Raw genomic sequence first — 17,461 nt, 5'->3', positions numbered from 1 at the left:
TAAAACATTCGGGGCTTAAGCCCAATTATCCACCCCCCCGCTCCGCCCCTGCTTGCAGGTATGAGTTATTGTTAATTTTATTATTGTTTTATTGATTTTCAGTATTCATAAATCATATTAATTCTATATAAAAAATGTGCCTTTGGTGTAATGCATTTTATTGAATGGAAAAATTTAAGATACTGTAAAGAAAACAATCTGTAATACGGAGTCTGCGTGAAACATTCTGAAGAGAGATTGTGAAACCAGAACAGATCATTGTTCTAACACTGTCCCATTTCATGCTTGCAGTAAACATCCAAGAAAAGGCATTACTGGTGTTTGTCGTCATTTGGGGTTGATCCTGTGGTGTATCCGAAATCCGCTACAGATTGGTGCCGAAACCCGGGATCAAAGATCAGCGGCTGCAGATCACCGGGGACCCAGTTAGAACCAGGATTCCAAGGCCACATCCGGTTATCCTAAATATGACGAAGGTGATAAAGTTGTGAATCAACTCAACAAAGAACAATATATATAATATAAAAAAATATTAAATATGTATAAAAAGTGGTTTTGGTCTATTCGGCTAATTTAGCCCTTCATGACGACTGTGAGGGGGGTGAATTGTTTTGTAAGTCATCTGTTTAAATTATATTAAGCCTTATAGTTCTGCATAATTAATGGCGTGGCCACTTGAGTGACAGGTGGATTGCCTCTATGGTTGAGCTTGACGGGAGTGGTTTCAGCCACCAGGCACCTCAGAGAACACTGACTTAAATAACAAGGAGAACTTACGAGATAAGGAACAAACAGGTGAACAGAATCAATCAGACACACTGAGGTGCGTCTCAATCAGCTCTCTAGCTTCCTAGGTCGTAAATCAGTACATCATGTACATGAAAGTGGCCGACTCCCTGATCAGTGCCCTGACTACTGAAGTAGAGAGCTGATCGAGACACACCCTAGGAAACTGGGTCAAATGACAACCAAATAGGGAAAACAGAAACAAAACACATAGAACAGAACATACTGTAACCCTGACAACATGATTTTGGGATTTTATTTAATGATGCATTTAACAAAAATAAGACACATTTTACATTTACCTCAGAAAGTTAAAAAGTTTTTACCTCAGATTGGAGCTACAAGCTTATAAGTAAAAATTTGTATAAATATAAGAATCTAACTATACAATCAATTTACATATGATAAATATGATAACTCTGTTTAGACAGTATGTGTCTCAAATGTTGCTGACCCTGTTTACTGTGAATCGGTCCGTGTATTTAAATGCATATGTTTATCTGCTGTTGTGAGATGATTGACAGCAGCGTATTCACTGTAATCCTGATTGTTCCTTATACTGTCACTGTCAGGACATTTCTTGTGGAAATTCACCACTGCGTAATTCAGATCCTCAGCAGACGTGAAGAAGCACTGAGAGTCACCAGTGGCTTTCTCAACTGTAGCAGAAGCATCAGAGGGGTTTGTGGGTAATTGTTTGTGGGCGTCTCTAATCTCCTTGTAATCATAACCAGTGTGAGAAACCTGAGAGACAGAACATGTATTTAATAATAATTTGGGTTCCCTTTCGTTCAGTCACTACGACGTACGTTAGTGACTAACGAATGGGGGTTTCGCTTAGAAGCCAATCATCTTCTTAGTATTCAACAGCGCCCAATGGCAGTGCCAATGCCATGGGCATGCGGAATTTGCATGCGTAACTCCGCCCCACCTCGTGGGTATATCAGGAAGTATGCTGGCAACATCGCATTATGTTTCTGCTTTGGAGCCAAGAGGATCTCTTCACTCCTACAAGCCTGATCTGAGTCTTCGACAGCTTTTCGAGACGAGCAGCTTTCCAGAGGCGTTGGTGTTACGGCGCGTTCCAGTGATCATCATACTGCCTGCCTGCTGATCTGCGCAGTGGTCCGCTAGACAGCTGGTGTGTGGTCCCTGGGCGCTTCGGCGTTCTCTGCGAGGCTTTCCTCTCCTAAAAGAGCTTACACGTGACGCGTCCTTTTCAGGATGTCTCGTCCGTGTACTTCTGGGTGTGGTCGGTTGCTTTCTCCCTCTGATGGGCACGAACACTGTCTGGTATGTTTGGGCTTTCAGCATGCCCAGACAGCGTTCGTGGATGAGTCATGTTCTCACTGCGGGAACATGACCATCGCAGTGTTGCGGTCAAGACTCCATGACCTTTGTAAAGAAGTGAGAGTCCCCTCTACCACACCCCGATCTACTGAGTCCCAGAGGCCCAGTACTTCGGCTGGTGGTCAGGGTGACTTGACGGTTACGGTGTGGAAACAAAGCCCCGACGCTCATGCCTCGGGCCACACCCCCGTCTTGCACACTGCAACCCGCGAGTGTTCAGACGCAGATCGCGGGGCCGGCTCCGGCCCCCCCGCGCATCTCGTTTGGCGCTCCGGAGGAAGATGCGATGTCGATCACCGCATCACAAGGTGGGCTCGAGTCCTCTGGAGATGATGACACGGCTGTGCTGCCGCCCTCGGGCGTGCCAGCATTGCCCGAGTCAGATCCAGAGCTGACAGCCATGTTGTCTCGGGCAGCCGCGAGCTTAGGGATAGAGTGGAACCCTCCGCCCTGTCCCGAACGTTCAAGGCTCGACGATTGGTTTTTGGGGGCCCGCGCTGACAACTGTCAGTCCCCGCCCTCAATACCTTTCTTTCCCGAGCTGCATGAGGAACTCACGCGGTCCTGGAAGTCCCCGTTGTCTTCCCGCGACCGTTCGGTGACTTCCTCCGCCTTCTCCGTCCTCGATGGGGCGGCAGCTAAAGGGTACACTGGGATCCTTCCAGTTGAACGTTCTGTTGCGATGCAACTGTGTCCTCAGAGCGCTTCAACCTGGCGTGGTGATCCTAAGCACCCCTCCAAAGCCTGTCGGTTCACATCAACCTTGGTGTCGAAATCGCACAGAGCCGCGGGGCAGGCTGCCGCTTCGCTGCATGCCATGGCGATCCTCCAGGTCTACCAGGCCAGGATCCTCAAGGACATGCACGAGGGTGGAGTTGATCCGGGGCTCTTAAATGAGCTGCGTGCCGCCACCGACCTCGCTCTCCGGGCGACGAAGGTGACCGCACGCTCCCTGGGTCAAGTGATGTCCACAAATGTGGTCCAGGAGCGTCACTTATGGCTGAACCTGGCCGATATGCGGGACACCGAGCGGACCCGGTTCCTAGATGCCCCCATATCCCAGGCCGGCCTCTTCGGCGGGGCGGTTGAGGACTTCGCCCAACAGTTCTCAATCGCCCAGAAGCAGACTGAGGCTATAAAACACGTACTGCCCCGGCGGCCAGCTGCTGCCTCCACCCAGCCGCCGGCACAGTCGCCTCAGTCTGCTCCACGCCGAGGACGCCCTCCTAAGGCTCCCGCCCCTCCCACCCGGTCCAAGCAGCAGCCTTCACCCGGGCCGGGTCGCGGAGGAAGCCGTAGGAAGGCGTCCAAGTCCCCTCAGGCCGCCCCGCGCCCCGCTAAACGCCAGGCCAAGCGGCGCTCCTGAGACGGACGGCTCAGGGATGGGAAATTCTTTCAAGGAGATGGTAGCAGGACCACTCCTTCCCCCGGTGGAGGGCCGGGGGAGAATCCTTTGTTCAGCTGCTGGCCCCCGGGTCAGCAGCACCCTATGTTGGTCAAAGAAAGAATTAACACTCCCATCCCTGAGCCCACAGAGTCCGGTGATGACGGTGCGCGCCACCCACGGGTCCCGCCACTCGCATCCCACTCTGTCGCCAGCCTCCTGGCAGAGCAGACCCCAGTGGAACGTGCGTCCTTCCCTGGTCTCCTCTGTCAGGACGCAGCTGTCAACCGTGCCCCCGCACCGGGACGCCCCACAGCCTCCCATGTCCGGGCCGGTGACGCTGCATCGCTGCAAGCCCACACCGGGTACGTCTGTACACCGTATGACCCCGCTGGTGCAGTTTCTGGATGTCTGGCTTCAGCTTCCAGGTCTGTCCCGCTGGGTCGAGCGGACCGTCAGGCGCGGCTACGCGATTCAGTTCGCGCAGGTTCCTCCCTGCTTCCGGGGAGTCCGTTCCACCATGATCGGGGCCAACGCCCCCGTCATGCGAGCGGAGATTGCCACCCTACTGGCGAAGGGTGCGATCGAACCTGTCCCTCCAGCCGAGATGAATTGCGGGTTTTACAGCCCGTACTTCATTGTACCCAAAAAGACAGGTGGGCTACGGCCAATCCTGGACCTGCGCGTCTTGAACCGTTACCTTCACCGGTTTCCGTTCAAGATGTTGACAGCGAAACGCCTTTTCGAATGCGTTCGTCCACACGATTGGTTTGCAGCGATCGACCTGAAGGACGCCTACTTCCATGTCTCCATTTTGCCTCGACACAGACCGTTCCTACGGTTTGCTTTCGAGGGGGGGGGCATATCAGTACGCAGTTCTACCATTCGGGCTATCTCTGTCCCCTCGCGTCTTTACGAAGATTGCCGAGGCAGCCCTTGCGCCCCTTCGGCAGCACGGGGTTCGCATCCTGAATTACCTCGACGACTGGCTCATACTGGGTCACTCTCGAGAGCAGGTTTGCGGACACAGAGATTTGGTGCTCCATCACCTAGCCCGCCTGGGCCTTCGGGTCAACTGGGAGAAGAGCAAACTTTGCCCCGCGCAGAGGATCTCTTTTCTCGGTATGGATATCGACTCGGTCGCCATGTGCGCGCAGCTTTCGAGCGAGCGCGCGCAGTCTCTGCTGACTTCCCTTCGACAAGTCGAGGGCAAGAGTGCGGTTCCACTGAAACTGTTTCAGAGGCTCCTGGGGCATATGGCATCTGCAGCCGCGGTAACGCCGCTCGGATTGCTTCATATGAGACCGCTTCAGCACTGGCTACGCGATCGAGTCCCGAGATGGGCATGGCGGTCTGGCACGCTCCGGGTACAAGTGACTCGGGCCTGCTTACAGACACTCACCCCGTGGTCGAACCTCAGTTTTCTACGGACCGGAGTGTCCTTAGAACGAGCTTCCAGGCATGTTGTTGTGACAACAGATGCATCATCCACGGGCTGGGGTGCCATGTGCAATGGACAAGCAGCCGCGGGCTCCTGGACAGGACCCCAGCGCCTTCTGCATGTCAATTGCCTCGAGTTACTGGCAGTACGGTTCGCCCTGCACCGCTTCCGAGCGTTGCTGAGGGGTCAACATGTGCTAGTCAGGACAGACAACACGGCCGTAGTAGCGTACATCAACCACCAGGGCGGTCTACGCTCCCACCGTATGTCTCAACTCGCCCGCCATCTCGTTTTGTGGAGTCAGAAGCGCCTGAGGTCCCTTCATGCTGTCCACATCCCTGGAGACCTGAACTGTGCAGCCGACGAGCTCTCACGGTTTCAGCCTCTCCCCGGAGAGTGGAGACTCCACCCCCAGACGGTCCAGCTGAAATGGGAACGGTTCGGCGACGCACAGGTAGATCTGTTTGCCTCCCAGGACTCTTCCCATTGCTCCCTGTATTATTCCCTGACCGAGGGCACCCTCGGCACGGATGCACTGGCGCACAGCTGGCCGTCAGGGCTACGCAAGTATGCGTTTCCCCCAGTGAGCCTTCTTGCACGGGTACTGTGCAAGATCAGGGAGGACAAGGAGCAGGTCATGTTGGTCGCCCCGCTTTGGCACGGCCAGACCTGGTTCCCAGAACTCTTACTCCTTGCGACAGCCCCTCCCTGGCCTATTCCTCTGAGACCGGACCTCCTCACTCAGAGACGGGGCACCTTTTGGCACCCGCGTCCAGCGTTCTGGAAGCTCCACGTGTGGCTTCTGGACGGGACACGGTAGGTTTGAGTAGCCTTCCACCTGCGGTGGTCGCTACCATCACTTCCGCTAGAGCTGAGTCTACACGACGTCTCTATGCGTTGAAGTGGAACCTCTTCGTCACATGGTGCTCTTCCCGCCAAGAAGACCCCTGGAAATGCCCGATCGGGTCCGTGCTATCGTTTCTCCAGGAGGGGGTGGAGCGAAGGCTGTCTCCCTCCACCCTTAAAGTATATGTGGCCGCAATATCTGCCTACCACGATCTCCTGGGGGACAAAAAGGTAAGTCAGCACGACCTGATCATCAGGTTCCTGAGGGGGGCGAGGAGACTGAATCCTCCTCGCTCTCCTCTCGTTCCCTCTTAGGACCTCTCAGTAGTCTTAAGTGCTCTGCAGAGGCCTCCCTTTGAGCCCTTGCGGTCGGCCGAGATTAAGTTCTTGTCTATGAAGACGGCTCTGCTGACCACATTGGCCTCGCTTAAGAGGGTCGGGGACCTGCAAGCATTTTCGATTGACGAAGCGTGCCTTGAGTTCGGGCCGGCTAACTCTCACGTGATCCTGAGACCCCGGCCCGGATATGTGCCCAAGGTTCCTACCACTCCGTTCCGAGATCAGGTGGTGAACCTGCAAGCGCTGCCTTTGGAGGAGGCAGACCCAGCCTTGGCATTGCTCTGCCCAGTACGCGCTCTCCGCGCCTACGTAGACATGACGCAGTGTTTCAGGACCTCAGACCAGCTCTTTGTCTGTTATGGTGGAGAGCGGAAGGGAAGTGCTCTCTCAAAGCAGAGGTTGTCTCACTGGATAGTGGACACCATTGTTTTGGCTTACCAGCAGCAAGGCCGACCATGTCCCCTTGGTGTGAGGGCACACTCCACCCGGAGTGTGGCCTCCTCTTGGGCTCTAGCGCATGGCGCCTCGCTAACAGACATCTGCAGAGCTGCAGGCTGGGCGACACCCAACACATTCGCCAGATTCTACAATCTCCGAGTGGAGCCAGTGTCCGACTATGTACTCGCCCCTACGGGTGGCCGGTAATGGACCAGGCTCAGGTGTCTTCGCTTGCTCACCATTCCACTCCCAGGACTGGATACGTGCGATATTTTCCTCAGGTGAGCTCCCCGAGAGCCCTGAGCTCCTCCAGCACTGCTTACTCCGACATCAGTTCAGTCTGCCCTTTCGAGCCCAAACCTTCATGTCCGGCCAGGTGCTCCGTGTGCATGGTTCCCCTCCGGCGACCCCCACACGAGTATTTCCACCGTAAGCCTCCTCAGCGAGCAGGTGTCTTTCCCTTGGCAAGTCCCTGCCACCCCTAGGGTTAAAAATCCACCTTCGGCTGGTACCCTAGAGATCTTCAATATGCAGCCCTTAGCGGGTCATATGTGTATTCTCTAAGTCCTCCCTACGGTAGGCATCTTGGCATTCCCTCACTGGGATATGCTTCCCAGTGTACCTTGGTAATCCTGTGTTAAGTGGGAGTCCTACGGCCTTAAGTGGCGGGATCTCACACTTACGCAGGGCACTGGATGACAGCTGAGTGGCGTTGTTGTATAGGATGCCCCATTCGTTAGTCACTAACGTACGTCGTAGTGACTGAACGAAAGGGAACGTCTCGGTTACGTATGTAACCCTCGTTCCCTGAGGAGGGAACGGAGACGTACGTTTCCTTTGCCACGTCAGCTGTGCTGCCTGGAACACGGAGTTCAGTCTTGGCTCCTGCAGCAGTAACATAATGCGATGTTGGCAGCGTACTTCCTGATATACCCACGAGGTGGGGCGGAGTTACGCATGCAAATTCCGCATGCCCATGGCATTGGCACTGCCATTGGGCGCTGTTGAATACTAAGAAGATGATGGGCTTCTAAGCGAAACCTCCATTCGTTAGTCACTAACGTACGTCTCCGTTCCCTCCTCAGGGAACGAGGGTTACATACGTAACCGAGACGTTTCTCTTTATGTTGATGGTCCCTTTAACACATTCTGTTGACCAAGTAATGTTGCACTAACATGTCTACTAACTCTCATTAGAGTGTTAGTACAGTATTTGTAGACTGGTAGGGTAAAATGTAGTTACAAAGTTACTTATATAGTCAGTAGACTGTCTGTTGAGCATCAAAATAAAGAGTAAGCAGATATTAAGCAGACAGTCTAATACTCTAATGAGAGCTAGTAGAAATGTAGTTGTGAAGTTACTCATAATCAGCAGAATGTGTTAAGTGGGCCATCAAAATAAAGTGTTACCATAAATCTTTAAATCATCTTGTAATATAATTAATTCTCATTATTGATCAAAACAAAAAAAATTCCATCTAATCACAGTAAATCTACTAACCGATTCATTGTTTGCTGGTGTCGCGTGAGATCTTTTGGAGGAGGAATCAGCGTCTGTCAAAGACAAGAACATTATTGATTTGTTCAATCTCTTCACATATTCATATTTGTCTTCTTTTTTTTTTGTTCATCTTTAGTTGTAGCCAGCAGGAGGCAACAAAGTTGTTTCATGAAAAAGGGTAAACAGAAATGTCTATACCAGTGGTTCCCAACCTTTTTTACTCGAAGGCCCCTCTTCTCCGAATAAATACTGCAAGGCCCACCGACCCCCGCCAATGTTATATAAAAATAAAAAAAAACACGATATATTAACATTCAGTGTTCTTTTTTTGCAAACATACTTTGCAGACATTCTTTGCAACTTAGAAGTACTTACTCTGCTCAGTACGGTGGCCCAGTAGTGCACAACACAATGAAATATAAAAGCGAACATAAGTTCACAACACAACGAAAAAGCCACACCACAACGGAAACAAGCCACAACACAACGGAAACAAGCCACAACACAACAAAAAGCCACATCACAAATAAATCAAGCCACAACACAAAGGAAACAAGCCACAACACAACGAAACAAGCCACAACACAACAAAAAAGCCACATCACAAATAAATCAAGCCACAACACAACGAAAAAGCCACAACACAACAGAAATGCTCCCGACCACTCGGGGGCACTCGGAGCGCGGTAAAGTTGCCACTGTTCTATAGAGTCGGCAATCTTACAAAGAAATCAATACCACAATTAGTTTTAACAGTATGTAGGCTAACCATTGTTTAACGACATGAAATATTAATTTAAAATCACCTACATGCATTATAGCTGCATATTTATGCTCGAAAATGCTTTGACTCGATACCACGGCGCTAAGGGAACGTCTGCCAATTCCACCAATTGGTTGAAACGTATTATTTGTATTAATTTTTTTATTTTTATTTTTTTTATTTAACCTTTATTTAACCAGAAAAAGCTCTCTGAGATTAAAAATCTCTTTCACAGGAGTGTCCTGGCCAAAATGTGCAGCAATACATACAGTTCCATCACAAATAAGCATCACACAAACAGATTAAAAAACACTTAAAAGCAGTTGCATAATGTTAGATCAACTTCCATTTGCCGGATAACTGATTTGAAACGATCCAGAGTCAGCAGATTTTCTAATTTTAATTTAGATTGGAGGAGATTCCAATCAAACGGCGCTGCGTACATAAAAGACTTCTTACCTAACTCAGTTCGAGTAAAAGGAACAGAGAGAGTATAAAAGTTTTGCGAACGAAGAGAATAATTCTTGATAATTTTCTGCTGCATAAAACAACAGAGATAAGAAGGCAACAACCCCAAGATGGCTTTGTAAATAATTAAGTACCAGTGCATTTTTCTTCTGGTAGACAGAGAAGGCCAACCTACTCTATGGTACAAGGTGCAATGATGGATTGAAGATTTACAATTTGATATAAACCTTAGAGCACCATGATAAACGGCATCTAAGGAAGAAAGAAGATAAGAAGGTGCAAACTGATATACAACATCACCATAATCAAGGACAGGGAGGAAAGTAGCAGAGACTAATTTCTTTTTTACATTAAAAGAGAAGCAAAACTTGTTCCTGAAATAAAACCCAAGCTTGATTTTCAGTTTATTCTTCAGTTGAGTGATATGAGAACTAAAAGATAGGGCATCATCAACTATGATGCCTAGATATTTGTACTCTTTTACTAATTCAATCACTGTACCTTGAAAGGTCTGAAGAGATACTGAATTATTTTCAAGTTTTTTTGATTTGGTAAATAACATATACTTGGTTTTATCAGTATTCAGAACAAGTTTTAAACTGTGAAGCCTTAACTGAATAATATTAAAGGCTGACTGAAGCTTAGACACGGCTTGCTGTCCAGAGGAAGCACTGCTATACACGACAGAATCATCGGCATAAAAATGAAAGTTGGCATCCTGAATGTCATAATCAAGGCTATTTATATAAATGGTGAATAAAAGGGGCCCCAGCACCGATCCTTGGGGAACACCTTTGAAGATCTCCAATGAATCAGATTTTTTACCTTCGGCTTGAACACACTGGGTTCTTCCACTCAGATAATTTTTAAACCAAGGAATAACGTGACTTGATAAACCAACAACCTTCAATCTGTGCAGCAAGATTCCGTGATCCACTGTATCGAAAGCCTTTGATAAATCAATAAAAAGCGAGGCACAAAATTCACCATTATCCATTGACCCTACAATATCATTTAAAACTTTCAAAATAGCCGTTGTAGTGCTATGTTTTTTGCGAAACCCAGATTGATTGATAGACAACACCCTGTTTGCATTCAAATAGCATGTCAACTGTTCACTAATGAGGCTTTCTAATATCTTTGATAAAACGCAGAGCTTTGAGATTGGTCTGTAATTATTCATTATAGTGGGATCCCCCCCTTTTAATAAAGGAACAACAAATGCTGATTTCCAGATTTCTGGAATAACACCAGTATTTAAAGAAAGATTAAAAATATAAGTTAAAGCAGATGTAATATAATCTACTGCTAGTTTCAGATACAAAGGCTCCAAACAATCAGGACCTGAAGATTTGTTTATGTCAAGCAGACAAAGTGCTTTATAAACGTCAGTTCTCTTAATTTGTTTAAATCTAAACTCTTCCTTTTCTAGATGACTTTCTGCATTAATAAAATCGGAATCAGAGCCTGTAAGATTTAGTGGTTGAAATAGAAACCCAGAGGCAACAAAAGGACTAGCTGAAAGAGATTTAAAGAGTCACAAATTGCTTTGAAACAATCAGATACTGACTGTAGCCAGTTCACATTGAAATCACCGAGGAGAACAAGCTCCTTGTAGTTCAAAGATGTCACCGAGTGCATCAGAGAGGAAATGGCATCAGTACTAGCTGATGGGGGTCTGTAGCAACCAACTACAGTAAGATGTAAGGTCTTGGTAACGATAAGATTTAAAGCTAATAGTTCATACTTTTTAACTACTGACTCAGAGAGCAACACAGTAACTTCAAAACTGTCCTTAACATAAATTGCTACCCCCCCTCCCCTTTTTGGTCTATCAGTCCTATAAACGGTATAACCATCAATGTCTATGGCGTTATCTGAAACTGTTTTTTTAAGCCATGTTTCGGATATCACTATAACATCAGCACTGGTGTTTTTTGCCCAGATACGCACCAAGTCCAACTTAGGAAACAGGCTTCTCACATTCATATGAATAAAACCTAGTCCTGATCTAGATTTGAAATCAGCAGGAACTTTGAACGTTAGAGAAGTGTCATTAAAAGGACCAGGATTTGGTAATACATTTCCTGATATCAGTAACATAAGAACTATGAAACTCCGACGCCTTACTGTTTCACTTACATTTCCAACAGAAAGATTCAAACAAGTGGAACAGTTGGGGATGCTGGGCTCCTTATTTGTTTGAGCAGAAACTATGGAATCCTCGTACACAAAGTTTGAAAGTAGTGACTTCAAATGGCAGTCCGAGAGAACGTTGAAGTTTGTACATATACCAATCCCCGTCCAATTTGTCCATTTTAAAGTTGAGAAAATATCGTTATGTAACGAAAAGTCAGAGTCATACCTGTGGCCGATGTTTCCCTGGTAGAGTATCACAGCCAGAAATGCCACCAGAGCCGCACAATTAGATGAAACAAACCGCATAGTCCTTTCGAAGTCCAACTGAGCCAACAGCCAAAATAAAAATATGAAGGTTTCTTTGCTGACGTGTAGACTTGTGGTACTCCAACTCTTTTCACAGAGCGCTGCCCGACACCACGATGTAGAAAGAAAGAGGGATCCACGCTAACATCAAACCGCGTCCCGCACCGAGAGAAAATCAAAACAAAACAAACAGAAAAGGATCAGTGCCAGATCAACAAACAGAGACCGATTTCTCAAAACGCTAGTTTATGGACAAGGCCACAAGCGTTAATGAAATAAGCACTTTCCTTGGTGAAGTAGAGCCTAATACATTTAGTCCAGTGGATCGGCGTCTTCCCTCCGTTTGCAGCACAATCGGCAGATCAGCTCTTCTCTTCCGTTGGTGGAGATAAAAAACCACACACGATCAGCAAACAATCCCCGGCTTGTCTTAACATAAGGCGGCGAACTCCATAGGTAAAAGTTGATCAACATAAAACAAATAAAATTATCTTTGACATAAAATTAAGACAAGCTAAAACTAAAGCATGCTGCACACAAACGCACACAAACGCGGACATGCTGCCATCTTGGATAGGATCCTGCCATCTTGGATAGCAATTAAAATTGCTTTTAACATTTAAAAACAGACATGTTAAAATTCCACAGCTTGATTGTATTGGTAAAACTGACTTAATAATGCACAACACAACATTGGAATTTGAAAATTTAAATTATTAAATTCATACAAATTATATGTTTCAACTTGGTGGAATTGGCAGACGCTCCCTTAGCGCCAAGGCAGCGGGTCAAAGCGTTCTCGAGTATAAATATGCAGCTATAATGCATGTAGGTGATTTTGAATTGATATTTCATGTCGATATACAACTGCACACTTAAAACTGATCGTAGTGTTTAAATATTTGTAAGATTGGCGAATCTATAGAACAATGCTAGGAAAACGAACTTTACCGCACTCCGAGAGTCCCCTAGTGGTCGGGAGCATTTCCGTTGTGTTGTGGCTATTTCGTTGTGTAAACAATTTAAATACAAATTAAAATATAAATTATTCTGAATGTGTGGAAACTTAGCCATGTGAAGTTGACGTCATCAGTGAACAGTTCCTCTGTCAGAACAAACAATATGAAGCTGATGCCTGAATTACTTCTCCGGCAAGCATCCGTTATAAAACACTCAAAGTCCATTCATTTTGACAACTACGTGAATATATAGAAATACGATGTTATATAGATCAGTGAGCCGAGAGAGTGCACGTTTTTATTTGAGAATCAATAACATACTCGCGCGTGACTAATGTATGACTCCTGTACGTCACTGTAATCGTCTTTACCTTCATTACAATCGTCACTCAAACTAAACTTTATTCAGTGATTTGAGAGCGCACATAGCTACCCGGTTTGCGCATCAATTATAACGGACACGCGCGTGCATATTGTATGTCACTGCAATCGTCTTTACCTTCATTACAATCATCATCCATCAAAACTTTTTAGCGACACTGGTTTGCTTTATCCATCTGAAGTGTGTAGTTTGCGTATCCTGTGTTCATGAAGCGGTTGGGGTGTTTTGAGCCGCTGTTCAGTCAGTATTTCACACAGCGCGATTACGAACGCCTTGGGCTGCTCCGAATACAAAACAATCAGAGAATACATACGAGAGAGGTGGTTCTTTGTTGTAATTTATATTTTGAATTTATATAATTTATCTTTTATTATTTAATGTATCAATAATAAAATTAATGAATTATATTCATATATTCAAATTCATCCTGCGGCCCACAGGTTGGGAACCACTGGTCTATACAAATGTGAATGTATCAGTTTGTTTAAAAAGAGCTTTTAAAGAAGGTAAAAATGAAAGAATGAGTTTTACTGTGAGACTGACGCCTCCTGCAGAGAATCACGGTCAGTAACACGAGTCCAGTGATGATCAGAAGATGAACCACAGACACAATGACCGTCAGTGTAATGTAGTTCACTGTTGAAGATGGAACCCAAGTGCAGTTTATTAACAAACATGAGCTAAATACAAATGAAACAAAGACCTGACCTGACACAGAACATGAACTAAACTTGAACGAGCATAGACAGCGACTCACAGACAACGGTACAGGGACAATACTCGACAAGAGACAATGGAAACATGAGGACCAAACAAAACAAGACCAAACACCTGTGAACAATCAACACAGAACCAATGAGAAAACAGGACTGAGAACACATTACTTACACAACCAATAAGAACATGACACATAAGACAAGGGAAGAACAATACATGATCACAAGAACTAGGAAACATGACAGAGTAAACTTCTAAATAAAAGACATGAAACATAAACATGAAACAAAACCCAAAACAGAGTGTGTTTGTACCTGTTATAGGAGATGCAGATGTGGGCGCTGGAGATTTAACTGATGAAGATGATGATGATGTTGTTCTGTGATTGTTTGTCTCTAAACACAGTAAAACCAAAGCCAATCAGCTGGAGTCGTACATACAGGCATTTTCTCACTCACAGACACTTCACTTCCTTTTCTCAAAGACGCTGCACAGCAAAATCCCCAGTGTTAAATTAACACTCCTCAGTGTACATATGTGTCCACACTACAGGGTGTTAAAAGTAACACTTAAGAAGTGTTAAAGTTAATGAGATAATTAAGTGATTAATTAAGTCATGATTGACCATTAGTGATGAGAAACACAAGAACTACAACTGACTTCAGCCACAGCTTTAGATGAAATCAACTTAAGATAAAAGAAGACATTAAATCTCTGAAGATCTCAGCAGAGGAGGATTAAACAACTCCACAAACAGCATTACCAGCTTCACACATCACTAACCAGACTGACTTTATTTCTGTCAGACAACTACAGAAGCTCTTATTGAAAATTACATTTTTAATGTCACCATCATGGTGATCAGTGTGTTCTTTAATTGGGCAGTTTGATGACATTTTAATGTTAGTGTAACTCTGGCTGCTGTATCTGAGTTTGCTATGGCAAAAAAAAGCAAGAGTAAACACAATCAGATGCGTTGGCTGCTCAGTGATAAGAATATGATCATTGTATAGTGATTTAAATCACTGATTAACTTTGTTTTTACTGTGATTCCAGGAAATATCCAGATTGGTTTTAATCAGTAGAGCTGAATAAGGTTTTAAAGCAGATTCTACACTAATCACTTGTAACTCCTGCGAGACTAACTCACACACAGACATCAAGAATCAGCCTATGAATCTCAACAATGGTGACATGCTTCATGCCGCAATGCATTCTGGGAGCCATGGATGAGTTTTGCATGATGCACCCAGAATGCATTGCGGCATGAAGCATGTCACCATTGTTGAGATTCTTTGGCTGATTCTTGATGTCTGTGTGTGAGTAAATCTCGCAGGAGTTAGGGGTGCTTATTGTGTGATGTGTTATTAAACCGGAAAACAAGACTTGTGTACATGTTTTAAACATTGATCAGTTTATCTGATGAAAACACTGCTGGATCTCCTGCTGAAGAGTCACAAGGCTACTATAATCCATGACTCTCAGGACAACAGCAAATAAGGCACCATATGACGATAACAACGCTATCATCAACAACAAGCCAACATCATCTGTCATCAACTTGTCATCGTAAATTTTCTCTTGCTGTTCTCACCGTAACAAACAGTAACAGCAGACAGAGAGAAAAAATACTGACAAGTCAAGGGTGAAGACCCCAACTAAAGCAACACTGATCACCATAATGGTGGCGTCAAACAAAACTATTATTTGCAATAAATCATAAACATCTAAACCTCAGTAAGAGCTTCTGTAGACGTCTGACAGAAATAAAGTCAGTCTGGTTAGTAATGTGTGAAGCTGGTAATGCTGTTTGTGGAGTTGTTTAATCCTCCTCTGCTGAGATCTTCAGAGATTTAATGTCTTCTTTTATCTTCAGTTGATTGCATCTAAAGCTGTGGCTGAAGTCAGTTGGAGTTCTTGTGTTTCTCATCACTAATGGTCAATCATCACTTAATTAATCACTTAATTATCTCATTAACTTTAACACTTCTTAAGTGTTACTTTTAACACCCTGTAGTGTGGACACATATGTACACTGAGGAGTGTTAATTTAACACTGGGGATTTTGCTGTGTGATGTTGTCACACATTTCAGGACCATCAGACATTTCACAGACAAAACCACAAACTGTCAACTTCTGAGTATCTCGAAACTCTCAGGAGGATTTAAAGTGTGAATAAAGACGTAACAAATGCTGGCAATAAATGCCATGATTATAAAATTGTATTGTGATTGTGTTAATTTAAATATTATAATAAGCTTACATCGTCATCCTTGATTTGCTCATCCTCTCTGAATAAACTGTTGTCCTGACTATTACTGGAACAAAGTTAAACATGCTATTTGTTATCAGCAAAACAGTGATTAATAAACCTCACGGCACGGTCTAGTACAGTTGAGTGATGATGAATGTGCAAGCAGTTTTTATTAACACGATTACGACAAAAAAACAACGGGCTATACACACACACACACACACACACACACATAATGAACACAAAATGAAACCAATGTAGGAATAATCAAAAACCATGGAAACCAAGGCAAACGGAACATAAGCACAGGAAGTATATAATACAAACTAAGAGTCCATGGGGGATTTTAGCATAAGTTTAACAACTCTGAGTTCAAGTAACAATATAATGATAAATATCTCATTTTTTCTCTGCACTCTTAAAAATAAAGGTTCTCTATTGGCATTGATGGTTCCATAAAGAACCTTCAACATCCATGGAATTATTCCATTGCACAGAAGACTCTTTGTGGTGGAAAAAAAAGGTTCTTTAGAGACTTATTTTAAGAACTGATCACTGAAAAGTTTCTTTGGGGAACCAAAAAACTTCTTCTATGGCATCACAGTGGAACCTTTATTTTTAAGAGTGTGGTTATTGACTTTATCTGGTCTTTTGGCATCATTGTGTGTTATGTTTTGGAGATCGTCATGAGTTTGAGGGTCTCACCTTTTATAACCTTCAGATTCACTTCAGTGTGGAGATCTTTATGTTTAGTTCTGTCAACTGCACACTGGTACTTCCCAGAATCCCCTTGACTCAGATCTCTGATGGTCACAGTGAAGACTGTTGAACTTGTGTCGTCATACAGAGAGAATCTTCCATCATCAATCCATTTATCTTTCTCATTAGTCTTGATGAGTTTAAAGCACCACTCAGACTTTGGTTTATCTGGCTTCTTTCCTTTACAAAAAAACTTTGCTTTTGCTTTATATTGTTTATTATATATGCATGTGATGTTGACCTCTCCTCCTGAATATCCTGTTATGCCCTTGGAGCTTACGACACCTACAACAAACCAGCATTTTTTATATATCATTATTATAAGAAGAAAGGCAAAATTAAAAATTAATCTAGGCTACTGCTTCATAAAGTCAATTAAAAAACATGAACTGAAGTGAACGATTCTCCTCATCAAATATGAGTTCAGATTCTTACCAGGAATCATCAGCAGAGTGAAAGTCCAGATGATGTTCATTCTTCTCTCTTATTAAATGATCTTCTCTGTTGTCTGTAGATTCAGTTCTTCTGAAGCTCTCGAATGAGCTTTGAGTGTTTTTTTGCTGGTTACATGTTTAACGTAAAGTGTTAAATGTGACAAGTTGCCCACTTCCTCTGTCTCTGCTGCAGT

General features: G+C 44.9%; 1 protein-coding gene across 1 annotated transcript; it reads right to left on the bottom strand.

Annotated features, from left to right (window-relative positions):
- Positions 1-311: 311 nt before the first annotated feature.
- LOC307124237 (uncharacterized protein) lies at positions 312-17,461 on the bottom strand (the record flags this gene model as incomplete). The annotated part of the gene is made up of 7 exons (XM_079813285.1): positions 17,269-17,461; positions 16,780-17,118; positions 14,134-14,214; positions 13,634-13,738; positions 8,086-8,138; positions 1,381-1,530; positions 312-461 (listed from the first exon to the last, which is right to left on the bottom strand). The coding sequence occupies exons 1-7, from the start codon at positions 17,306-17,308 to the stop codon at positions 312-314; spliced, it is 918 nt and encodes a 305-aa protein (XP_079669411.1). The 5' UTR covers positions 17,309-17,461.

The sequence above is a fragment of the Gobio gobio genome, assembly GCF_949357685.1.
Source record: "Gobio gobio genome assembly, chromosome: 3".
In the NCBI taxonomy this organism is placed as follows: Eukaryota; Metazoa; Chordata; class Actinopteri; order Cypriniformes; family Gobionidae; genus Gobio; species Gobio gobio.
The sequence above is the reverse complement of the archived record's forward strand: the minus strand, read 5'-3'. Positions and strand labels throughout refer to the sequence as shown.